Source organism: Sciurus vulgaris (assembly GCF_902686455.1).
Source record: "Sciurus vulgaris genome assembly, chromosome: 8".
Classification (NCBI taxonomy): domain Eukaryota; kingdom Metazoa; phylum Chordata; class Mammalia; order Rodentia; family Sciuridae; genus Sciurus; species Sciurus vulgaris.
Window position 1 is genome coordinate 136,068,163 of NC_136468.1, and position 13,243 is coordinate 136,081,405.

Here is a 13,243-nt window from a genome sequence, read left to right on the forward strand (position 1 = left end):
ATTCCAAATCCAAATTTCCTTTAGCAGCACATATCCAGAGAAAACTGTAAAATGCGTCAAGGAAAGGATTGCAGAAAAATGAAAAATTCCTAATCCAAGATCCAGAAGCTCATCAATTTTAATTTCAGGAGAAAGATTAAAGGGAAGAATGAAGGAAAATTAGTTTTTCATGGTTGTGTGGGAATGATGGATAATCACAACCCTCACCCCTTTCAAAGTTATCTGGTAGATACGATGCTGAAGAAAGTCCAAAACAAACTTTGATTTTGTGGCTTTCTCCTTAGTCTGCCAAGGTAATTTTTTTAGTTTTCAAACATTTTCCCCAGACATCAGCACTCTGCTGTCTGAAAACCATGCCTGCTTCCCAATGTTTCCTTCCACAAGACCACTAAGCAAAGTGGGGAATTCAAGAGAGAGAGGCAACCACCCTGTCTTCAAGAGCCTTCTAACCTCCTTTTAAGTCAGGCATAATAATCTAAAACAACTCAGTCCCAACTGCCTAGAGCTAAGGGCCACTTGGTGAGAAACAGGAAGTCAGGGTAAGGCAGCCCAATGGGTCAAGAACCAGGTCTTAGAAAGAGAAGTATTTAAAGAAAAGTAACGCAATCAAAGCCATGTTTAGGATGACAATTTAGTCTGGCATTAGCATAGTGGAGGAATTAGACAGGAAGAAGCTAAAAGCTAGGTACTGGGCTAGAAAGCTGTGACAATAAACCAAAACTGGAATGACATGGCTATTAGAACCTAAGGAAAGGAAAAATGCAGGAACTATTCTGAGGAGAAATGAAACCAGGATGGGTTTCCACACCAGAGTTCATCATTCACCATAGTCATTTCCCAATAAACCAGAGAATGAGCGGTGGGGGTGACAGAAAGCTAGATTCCTCAGCTTCCTCATGCATCATTTCAGACTCCAAATTCCACTTGTCTGCCTGATACACATGTGCATCCAAAGCTTTGTGCCTTAGGATCACCAGGCCCCATCTGACTAAGGTTTCTTAGACTGCACTCCGTAATTTTCCTATCTGCTATTATACGACATTCTGTTCAAATTGGTTAGGACAGAAGGAACACAGATAAAACCTAAATGGAACTGGAACACGGTCACACCAACAACTCAGTTGAAAAACAGATCCCCATGTTCAGAGGAGAACTAACACCTGTCCACTTGTGCCAACGGCACACACAGTGGGACGTTGCTAATTCTCTTCCTCATGGCCCCGGGCCCACTGCTAAATTCAAAGAGAGAGAATTTATTTTCGCCAGAGCTTCCATTTACCCTTCCAAGACATGTGCAAAAGTGGTTTCTCTCCAGCACCAGGGCATGTGGCTGGGCTAAGGCAACAGCCCTTGGCAGGCAATTGAGCACCCGTGCTCCTCAATCCAGCTGTTGTTGCTAGACTTTTCCGGATGATTCCCAGGACCATACATCTTGAGTACTAGGTAGAGGGGATGGCAAATGATATGCTTACATTTGGCCAGGGTCTTTCATTTATGAAACACTATGTATTCTTCTCAAGCATGAGTTGGGTAAGAGATTCCATGGGGTGGTGCAAACCAGAAGGAAAACATATCCATACAAAAGCCAACGTAGAGTCGCCAGCTGGTCTCTGACTCCATCTTCCTACATATAACCACCTGTACAAGTTATAAAAGCTGGAATCCTTGCTAGCAAGTGTTTCAAAAGTAAGTTGCCAAGAAAGAAAAAGGGCTGACTGCGCTATGTGAATCAATATCCTTCATATATAAAACATTTTTACGAATTCACAACCAAAACCCAATAGAAAAACTGAGCAACACATGAAGAGGTAATTTACAAAAACATAAAAAGGATTTACCACCTTCTTGAAAATCCTAATAAGCAGTATAAAGTGAAAACAGAAGAATAAAAGCAGTATAAATACCAAAGGACAAGAGAACGGGAAAGGAGCCTGCAAGAGGGCAAATGTGACAACAAAATCTTGGAGATGGAAAGCTGTAGTGTGTGAGTGTCCGCCACTCAGGTGACTGACTCAGGAGGAGACACCAAGTTCCTGGTGAATTCTCAGAACACTTGGAAGAGAAAGTGTCTCTACAGAGGGATGTGGAGAGGACAGAACTGGCTGAAAGCCTGAATTAGGATAAGCTGGACACCCAGATCCCCTCCCGCCAGGGCTAAATAACCACAGGGTTGGCCCACCTCCTCCCCAGCAGAAGCCAGGGGAGGCACACTGGTTCTGTAGTGAGGCCCAAGCCCTTGTTCCTTCTCGCTCCAACACCCGACACCACCCACCTCACCCTGCAGGAGATCAGACCTCACTTGGCCTTAGTGAGGTCCACCACTCAAAGAGCCCCTCTACCCACACGGGAATCAGCTCAGCTTTTAAAGCCTCACTTTCAAATGTGAATGGAAATTAGAAGAAGACTTCTAACTTGAAAAAAGAGACTTTTTTTCTTCTTCACTGAAATAAACTAGATACCATCTAACTTCACAAGACCAAGCTAAATATGTAAAATGCTGATTTCTTCTTTGAAAGATAATACACAAATCTGCTGGTTGACTTACTAAAATCCTTAAAAATTATTTCCACATTATGCATAGTGACAACTTATTCTCATCCTAACTACATCTGGGTAGAATAATATAAAGAGGTTCTTTTGTTACCCTCATGGAGCAGAATGTTAGCTGCAGAGCAGAGAAGCGGGGCGGAGGCGCCAGTGCTTCCAGTGCGTTGTGCTGAATCAGGCATGTGGAAATGCAGCCTGAAGAGCAGTGTGAGCCCATCCCATCCAAGGTCAAACCTGAGCTGGGCTCAGCTGTCCACATGTGACACAGCTGCTTTTGCTGCACAGAATGTCTCAGGCCCTCCAGGCACACAATAGAGAATAGCAATTAAAAGGGCAAACTGCAGAATCAGACAGCCTCGTGAGTGAGAAGTACAGCTGTACCATTTACTTCCTGGCTATGGTTCAGTAGGGCAAGTCGCTGAATCTCTACGTCAGATTATCTATTAGAACGCAGATACAATTTATATAAAGTCAAAGTGATTAAGTGAGCATTTGGTGATTCGATAGAGTGGTGGTAGATTACTATGATATAGCATTCACTCTAGTTAGATACACAAAACTAATCATGCAATAAATGCCAACTGTTATCATCTTAGTAATTAATAAAATACTACAGACTCAAATCCTAGCTCTCCCACTTGTTGCCCCTCTGAGGCTCAGTTTCCTATCTATAAAATGAAGGGAATGATACCTAAAACAAGGATTTAAACCAATACCTGACAAGCCAAGTTCCAAATGGCTTCACCACTAACGTCTATCAAACATTTACAGAATTAATACTAGTTCTTCACAAACTCTTCCCCACCAAAAAGAAGAGGGAACACTTCCAAATGAATTGTATAAGGCCAGTATTACTGTAATACCCAAACCAAAGACATCACAAGAAAACTACAGACCAATATCTCTCATGACCATGGATGGAAAAATCCTCAACAAAATACTAGCAAAGCAAATCCAACAATTTATAAAGGAATTATAGACATGATTGCCATGTCTGTAATCTCAACTACTCCAGAGGTTGAGGCAGGAAGATTGAAAATTCAAGGTCAGTCTGGGCAATTTAGCAAGAACGTCCCTCAAAATAAAAATAAAAGGGCTGGGGCTGGGGAGATAGCTCAGTCGGTACAGTGCTTGCCTTGTAAGCACAAGGCCCTGGGTTCGATCCCTAGTACCACTAAAAAATGAGGATAAAAATAAAATATATCCTACAAATTACATATGACTCACCAACTCCACTCAGGAATGTACTCAAAATAACTGAAAAAGGTAGTCAAACAAATAATTACACATGAATGTTCATAGCACCCATTATTCACAATAGCAAAAGGATCGAAAACATCCAAATGTTTATTATTCACTAGGCAAATGGATGAATAAAATGTAATATTATCTACACAAAAGAATACCACTCAGGGGTGGGGGGGAAGGGAAAAAAATAACAGAATGAATCAAACAACATTACCCTATGTAAATTTATGATTACACAAATGGTATGCCTTGACTCCATGTACAAATAGAGAAACAACATGTATCCCATTTGTTTACAATAAAAAAAAAAAAAGAATATCACTCAACAATAAAAATAAATAAAGTAGCCAGGCACAGTGGTGCAGACCTGTAATCCCAGCTACTCCAGAGGCTGAGGTAGGAAGATCCAATGTTCAAGGTCAGCCCCAGCAATTTGGCAAGACCCTATCTCAAAAAAAAAAAAAAAAAAAAAAAAAAAAAAAAAAAAAAAAGAGCCAAGTATATAGCTCAGTGGCACAGCACCGGTAGGTTGAATACCCAGTACTGCAAGAAAAAAATAAAATACTAATAAATATGGCAACTCGATGAACCTTAATATTATAAGTAAAAGAAACCAGTCGTAAGAATTCATATATTATAATTAAATTTATATGAGAATCCAGAATAGGCAAATCCCAAAATAGACAGAAGGTAATTCAGTGATTGCTTCTGGGAGGCAGGAGGAAAACTGGGGGTTAGGAAGCTACAGCTAAAGAAAGGGGACTGAATTTCTTTTTAAGGTAATAAAAATGTTCCAAAATTGACCATAGTGATGGTTGTACATAGCTGAGAACAAACCAAAAATCAGTGAATTATAAACTTTAAAGTAGGTAAATTGCATAGTATGTGAATATCTCAATAAAACTGTTTTCTTTTAAAAATCTGTAATGCCTAGCATAGACTCTAATGTATATAGTACAATACTGTCAAATAAATGTTAGCAAGTATTATTTAAGAGCCCACTGATAGGTTTCCCTACCCAAAAATCTAAATCAATTCTCCAGTGATAATTTTCACACAAGAGAACCAGCAATGGTTATCAATGATTCTACAAAATTCTAAACTCTCCCACCACAGCACAGTATTTATTACATTAACATTTCTCTTCAAAGGAAGAAATGGGAACCATTCTAAACAAAAACTCCTTTTTACGTATTTTTGATGTACTTTTATGTATTTCTTTTTTGGCGGTGGGGAGGCAGACTGGGAATAGAACCCAGGGGAGCTTAACCACTGAACTACATCCCCAGTCCCCTCTTTACATTTTATTTTGAGAAATAAACTCACTAAGTTGCTGAAGCTAGCCTAGAACTTGCAATCCTGCCTCAGCCTCCCAAGTGGTAGGGATCATGGCGTGCAAAGCCATGGCTCCCTTCTTAAGAGACTGTCTACATTGCCAAATGGTATTACTATTGCATTAATTTTTTAAAATGTGCAGCTATAAATTTCCAAATTAAGATGTCACCTCACCAAATTTAGGTGTTTGTGTTTTTGTTTCCCAAAGTACTGGGGAATAAATCCAGGGGTGCTTTACCATTAAACCCAGTCCTTTTTTATTTTGAGATAGTGTCTCACTAAATTGCTGAGGCTGTCCTTAAACTTGGGATCCTTCTGCCTCACCCACCAGAGGTGCTGGGATTATAGAAATGCACCACAGCATCCTGGTAGGTGTTCCTTTATTAGATGTTCAAGCCGCAAAACTAAAGAGTCCCCCAAAACTAAACTATTATATGAGAGAATCTAATTCTCAATAATATCAAAAATACATGAAAAAATTATGAGCAAATACAATAGGCACAAAGTCCAAGGAAACACTAGGTTTAATTTCAAACATCGTCTCAGAGAACAGTTCAACCCTGGATAAGCTGCGTGCTCATTAGGTCTCTCAAGTACAAACTCAAACTGAGCAGGATCTTTTCTTAGCAATTGTTGGACCATCTCAGTAATAAACAGAGATGATGCAGCAATAAGTCATTCATAAAGCAAATAAAAGAGATGTACAGGGCTGGGGAGATAGCTTATTTGGCACAGTGCTCGCCTCACGAGCACAAGGCTGGGTTCAATCCCCAGCACCACAAAAAAAAAAAAAAAAAGAAAGAAAGAAATGTATACAAATTTCAAGATAAACTGATTTAGGTAGAAAACAATGCAAAGGGGTTTTTAATTCCCACAACATGTGGGAATTACAAACCTTACCTAAGTCCTTATAAGATGCAACTAAACATTCTATCCATATTTCCAATAAAAATGGCACTAATCTAGAACAGGATTTACTAAATTAAAAACTGAGAAGCCTTTGAAAGACCATGAAGAATAGTTTCAAGGCACAATGGGGCACGCCTGTAATCCCAGCAGCTCAGGAGGCTGAGGCAAGAGGATAGTGAATTCAAGGCCAGCCTCAGCAACTTAGTGAGGCCCTGAGCAATTTAGCAAGACTCTGTCCCTAAATAAAATATAAAAAAGGGCTGGGGATACAGCTCAGTTGGTAGAGTGCTTGCCTGGCAAGCACAAGGTCCTGGATTCAATCCCCAGCACCACCAAAAAAATAAAAATAAAAAAGGGCTAGGGACATGGCTCTGTGGTTAAGCACCCCTGGGTTCAATCCCTGGTACAAAAAAACCCCACAGGCTCAACTATGACATGCTTTCTCTGGGGCTTGTTTAAAACCTCTGAGCCAGGCAGCATAATATGCCTATAATCCCAGCAATAGTGGGAGGTTGAGGCAGGAGCATTATAAGTATGCGGTCAACCTTGGCAACTTAATGAGGCCTTGTCTCAAAAAAAAAAAAAAAAAAAAAGTAAGGGGCTGGTAGTGTGGTACCCCTCTATTTTAGAAATATGGACAATTGTCTCTCCCTGCCCAAGTTTCTAGGCTATGCTGAAGACCAAAAGAGAGAATTGGATTAGGTCTTGATTGCCCAAAACTATCACAATAAAATTTTAATAAACAAATAATACATTACTGCTTTTAGTTCCAAAACAATCTAAACTGATAACTGATACTCACAATATCTAACATTTAAGGAAACAAAAAATCATTTTCTTTACATGTTGGGTAAGCCTCTTAACCAGTAAAAATAAGATTTACCTTTGTGGCTTAAGGACTTATTTTTTGTGTCACAAAAGAGTTTGCTAAAATCACTCTTAAAACAGAATTTCCATCACCCCATCAGTTGACAATCACCAATCTCTAAAAGAATATAAAGGTATGCTTCTTATGGTCCTGCTGAGTTTCATATAGAAATTTTATCTCATGGACCATACAAGATATGTGCTGGAGGAAAAAAAATTTAGATAAGAGTCTTTGTATCATAATGGCATCAAATAAAATAAATTCAAAACATCTTAGTAAATGTTACTTTATATATTTTTTTGGTCTACTTCCATGAACCTCATAAAAAAATGAACATAATTTTGACATTTTCCTGTTTATTGAGAAATTATCTGTTTAAAGATTTCAGCAGATGTATTTCTATGGTTCATATGAAAGGAAATGCATCCTGCTAGGAACACATACAGGAAAACCCCTAGGAAAAGCAAAATCCTGCTCTGCACATTTGCCCAGACCATTCTAAATTGTCAATCAGTGGAGTGCTCAGTAGGCTTAGAATGTTATCTCAGTCAGCAGCAAACACAGAAATAAAGACTCCAAAGTGTCCCATTAGGACAAGGACATGTTCTCTCTAAGCTGCTGCTTTTATGGTAAGCACTTTCCAATGTAGAAGCAATCACATGTCTATTTAATAGGAGGCATACAGGAAAGCAGATGAGCAGATAAATGTCCTACACTCAGACAGTTAAAAGGCAATGCTGGGCTGGGGTTGCAGCCCACTTGCCTTGTACTTGTGAGGCACTGGGTTAGAACCTCAGCACCACATTAAAATAACAAATAAATAAAGGTACTGTGTCCACCTACTACTAAGGAAAAAAAAAAAAAAAGGCAACACCAACAGTTAAAAATTCCTTTTAAAGAAGTTGGAAATATAAGCTAGGTGTGGTGATACATGCTTATAATCCCAGCTACTTGGGAGGCAGAGGCAGGAGGATCACAGGTTCAGGGCCAGCTTCAACAAACTGATGAGACCCTTCTCAAAATAAAAAAATAAAAATGGTTGGGGATGTGGCTCAGTGGTAGAGCATACCTGTGGTCAACTTCCAGTAGGATTTAAAAAAAAAAAAAAGGGGCTGGGACTGTGGCTCAGTGGTACAGCGCTTGGCCAGCATGTGTGAGGCACTGGGTTTGATTCTCAGCACCACATAAAAATAAAAAATGACATTGTGTCCATTTATACACACACACACACACACACTCATATAAATATATATATATTATATATATTTTTTTTTTAAAGGAGGAGGAGAAAATGTAATAATATTATGTAAGCCTACACAGAATACATACTCACCAGAGCAGACATCCCAAGCAAATATGGGTGGTACTGTGATTAAATATAAAATGCAACATTCATCATTTCTGGATATGAGATGGCTGAGCTTTTTCAAATTTGCTTAAACAAAATCCACCAGTGACACTCAAAGAATTCTCCTAATAAACCACACATTTTTATTGCATCCAACTCTTTAATAGATTCATACGTGAGAAATTCCAAGAAAAAAACAAGTGCTTTATTTGCTTGCTTTAGCAGAAGCTATTTAAAAAGGAAGCAAAAGACCACATGCAACATTTGCTACAAAGCACAGCAAAATGTCAGATACATGACAGAACTCCTCAAAAATAGCAGCTATGGCTGAAAGAGATTTGCACCCCACTGCTGACATGACCTGCTGACCACTTAGAGTGACTAACTAGTGGTATGGAAAAGCCTGGATGTTGATTCAGTTTACCAAGAATGATAAGAAAAAGTGGGGGAAAACTCACACTCATTAAAGCTTCTAAGCAGTTTCATCCCACTATTCAAATAGGTAAAAGATAAAATAAAATCCAAAACTGAGATTATCCATTATAATAATTATTTAATTAAAAAACCCTATATATTTTAAATGTTTCTAGAAACAAAGAGACAAGAAAATGCAAGCAAGATCTACCATGAAGGGGCTGGGGATATAGCTCAGTTGGTAGAGTGCTTGCCTCACACACACAAGGCCCTGGGTTCAATCCCCAGCACCACAAGAAAAAAAAAAAAAGATCTACCATGAAGTATCCAGGCCCAGGTCTCACAGAAACCTAGAATGGAGAGGGTTCCAAAGTCATCGATTCCAAGCTCTTCATTTTTCAGCCCAGAGATACTATGTGACTATGCAAAGGGAAAAAACTTCTGAGAGGGACACAAGGACTTAGAAGCACCAAGTACTGGGCAGTTCAACCTCTCGCCCCAGGAACTTCCATGCTTTTTATAATGAATCCACCATCACATACACAATGTGCCTTCTCCCAGTTAGTAAACAGCAATCCTTAGAGCTCTTTCATGGGGATGCTCCCTCAACAGCCCACAGTTCCACTTGGCTGGTTTGTACAATGTTCAAATATGAATTTTTAATTTGCCTACATTTTATAAACGAGTAAAAATGGAAAAATAAAGATGCAGAAACTGGTTACAAAAATTCAAGTATTCTGAGACAAACGAGAGAGCAGTAGGTATATAGAAGGAAGCAAATCTTTACTTCAGAATCAAAACTCTAAGGCTTAAGCCAGATGACTGTTCAATCGTCCAGGAGAACATGAAAGAACATAAACAGTAGAAATTTATATATTTCTAACAGGTGACAGTTTCTAACAAGTGACAATTTCTAAAATGTAAAATATAATGAATGTTTCACAGTTTTTAAAGCTTAGAAAAGAATTCATACTTTTACAATCAGTACTCTGTAAAGTTTTGTTTTTTTTTTTGGTGGTGGTGGTGGTGGTACAAGCGACTGGGGACCCCGCCTCTAGACAGCCACTATACCACTGAGCTCCAATCTAGCCATAATTGCTACTCACTTTAGGAACTTCTTACAAAGAGAGGTTAGGGACTATCTAACAGAAAACATAAACTGTCACTGACAATTTAGATTAGAATGTGGAGCTACGAAAATGACTGCTGAAATCACATCTGACAAGAAATGAAATGAGCAAAAACAGCAAAACAGCAATACACGACAATCCTGAAGAAAAGACAAATTCTAAAATTCACTCTCTCGCACCTGTATTAGAGACCTTTTATGAACTAAAAGATACCATAATGGGCCCTGTAACTCACCCAAAATGATAGAAATGGTAAGACAGAAATTTTGCAATTATTAAAACATGAGATGCTAAGACCTTAGGAGACATTTCTAGTTCTTCGATGTCAGAAATATATATTTTTATTACCAAGAAAATGTGCAAAGATGACATGTTTATAGTACCTCGCATTTTCCAGTCTTCTGCTTACCACCAGCTCTTTACAAACATAATTACTTCCTCCCATCCCTGGAGCTTTGAAGGATTGCTGAAGAAAGCTCCATCTCAAAGCCCCAGAGAACACTGTGGCACCACAGAAAACCATCCGAGGCTGCAGCTGTCTCCCTAAAATGCACCACAGGAGACCAGACTCAGAAGCTGGGCTCTGTGTCTCAGGACACACTCAAAGAGCCAAATTAATCCCAAGAGTTCTCAATTGCAGAGCTTTTACATACATAAGTGACCCAGCAATCTCACTTAAAAACTAATCCATGAGTGTGTTTTGAAATACTCTTGCTATACTGATGACCTACTTTTCTTATCAACAGGTTAAAAAAAAAAAAAAAAACTGTACGACTGTCCAAACTTGCTAAGTCTGTTTTCTGCTAGTCAGATAAGGTTTCTCTTAGAATAAAATTTTAATAATTCTTTGGCAATCCTCTTATACCAGGAAATGAAATGACTGGACTCAGATCTTTAGAAAAATAATTTTTTTAAAAAAGGCATTTTATGAAAACCCTCATAAAGCCAGACATAGGCAAAACTAGCAATGTCAAAAAAAAAAAAAAAAATCACCTTCAACTGAAGAATTCCATATCCTGGGCAAGCAGGAATTAAATGGATTAAGTGAACATATACAATGTTTTAAAGGAATGGTACAGGAAAGCAGGAAAAATTCTGATTTGGGTATTAAACACAAGTTTATCCTGACAGTCACCTACCCATTCTGGTCCTCAAGCTGCTGGTTCCTTCAACTATTAAAGGGGAGAACTAAAACAATGTTTAGGGTCCCATAACAAGCTTAAGCTTAAGCATCTATAGATATTTCTTCTTTCACTAGGACTGTTAGGGTTTGGATCCAAAATGTACCCTAATGGCAATGTGCTAAAGGCTTGGTCACCTGCCAGTAGCAACTGCTACTGGGAAGTGGTACAACCTTTAGGAGGTAGTGCCTAGTGGAAGGAAGTGATTGCTGGGGCAGGCTCTTGAAGGGGATGCTAGGACCCTGACCCCTTTCATTTCCCAGCTGTTGTGAAGTAAGCAGCTTTGCTCCACCATGCACTCCCCACCAAGATGGGCTGCCTCACCATAGGCACACAGGCTCAGGGCCAAGAAATGAAATAAACCTTTCTACATTATAAGCTAAGTGTGTCAGGTATTTTGTCACAACAATGGAAAACTGACTGATACAGTCCACATACCCCTAATAAAACACACACATTAAGAACCAAATTAATTACATCTACAGGGTTATACAAATAACACATATACTCAACTGTGAATGATGAATAGCTTGTTAATTCCACTCATTCATTTATTTGACAGCTGTAGTAAACTTTGACCATGTGCCTGGCACCAAACAAGACAATGCAGACACAACCGTGAACAAGCAAGTCTACTACTCTCATGGAGCCCCTACTCTCATGGAGCTCAGAGTCGGTGGAGAAACACCATAATCAAATATTCCCAAAAATGTTTATGTGCTTCTGAGACAAGTTTTGGGATGACAAGGGATCAGAATCAATAATCAGGGGTACAGAATTAGCTCAGAGAAATGATACTTAAGATGAAAACAAAGAATGAGTAGAATTGGTCGAGCATAGTATGGTGATGCATGCCTGTAATCCCAGGGACTCCAGAAGCTGAGGCAGGAGGATTGCAAGTTTGAGGCAGCCTCAACAACTTAGCGAGGCCCTAATTAATTTAGTGAGAACTGTCTCAAAATTAAAAAAATATAAAAAGGATTGGGATATGGCTCAGTGGTTAAGAGCCCCTGGGTTCAATCTCTGGTACCAAAAAAAAAAAAAGTTAATTTGCCAAAAAGGGTCTTTATCAAGAGCAAGCACTAGCTGGCTGTGGCAGCACACACCTGTAGTACCAGTTACTAGGAAGGTTGAGGCAGGATTCCAAGTTTGAGGCCAGCCTGGCAACTTAGCAAGACCATGTCTCAAAATAAAATAAAAGAAGTTGGGGGTGTAACTCAGTGACAGACAGCTTGCCTAACATGTGCAAGGTCCTGGATTCGATCCCCAATTCTGCGGGGGACGGGGGAAAGCAGAACCAGTCAGAGCCTGGACTACTAAACAAAGCCTAGAGAGGCTATAGCTCAGACAACAAAGATGGGCAAGGCTGGCAAGTCAGTCATACTGGATCACACAGGGTTCTCTAGGCCATGTTTGGATTTTATTTTTACCTGAGAAGTGTTGGAAGCCATAGAAAATTGTTTAAATGTGAGTGGCATAATCGGATTCACATTTTAAAAGATCTCTCCAAAAGCAAGTACAGAATGTATGTGCAGGTTAGGAACTTCTGAAAGGATTCAGGGAAGTCACTGCACTTGTCCAGGTAGTAAGTGACAGTCCCAATTGAAATAGAGACAAATAGATGGAATCAAAAGACTTGACATCGGGCTGGGGATATGGCTCAGTTGATAGAGTGCCTGCCTCACAAGAACAAGGCCCTGTGTTCAATCCCCAGCACCGCAAAAAAAAAAAAAAAAAAAAAAAAAAAAAAAGACTTGACATCATTGACATCAAGTGAATTTAAAGTTGTTTAGATATGAGGACACATCAACAGTGGTGCCGAATACTGACTTGGCAAGATGGTGGTAGTGCCTTCCTTGAGCTCTCTGGCATTAAGGAAAACTTACCACCTCTTGGCAGCAGCTCCAAAGAGCATTCTCATTACAAGTAGGGCATCCAAAACAAATAAAACCAAAGTAAAAACGTTTTTAAATATATGTCTAAGTATTTTTCAAATCACCTTTTCAGCCAGGCACAGTGGCACACTCCTGTAATCCCAGCACTTTAGGAGGCTAAGGCAGGAGGGTCACAAATTCAAGGCCAACCTCAGCAATTAAGCAACACTGTCTCAAAATAAAACTAAAAAGGGATGGGGACGGAGCCTAGTGGTAAAGTGTCCCTGAGTTAAATCCCCCAGTACCACAAAATAAAGTTACCTTTTCAGATTAATAACTGGATCCAGGAGCTGAATGTATAGCTTGGTGGTACGGTACTTGCCCAGCTT

General features: G+C 39.4%; 1 protein-coding gene across 3 annotated transcripts in view; it reads right to left on the reverse strand.

The window, feature by feature from the left end:
• Positions 1 to 13,243, reverse strand: part of CORO1C (coronin 1C) — a 74,392-nt gene that overhangs the window by 42,752 nt on the left and 18,397 nt on the right. The window contains exon 1 of one of the 3 annotated variants that reach the window (XM_079151374.1): positions 10,183 to 10,411. The exons of the other annotated variants lie outside the window; for them this stretch is intronic. Coding sequence (XP_079007500.1) covers positions 10,183 to 10,189 — 7 coding nt within the window. The 5' untranslated portion in view covers positions 10,190 to 10,411. Of the gene's footprint in view, positions 1 to 10,182; positions 10,412 to 13,243 lie in introns of those variants that run through there. 3 annotated transcript variants of the gene reach the window in all.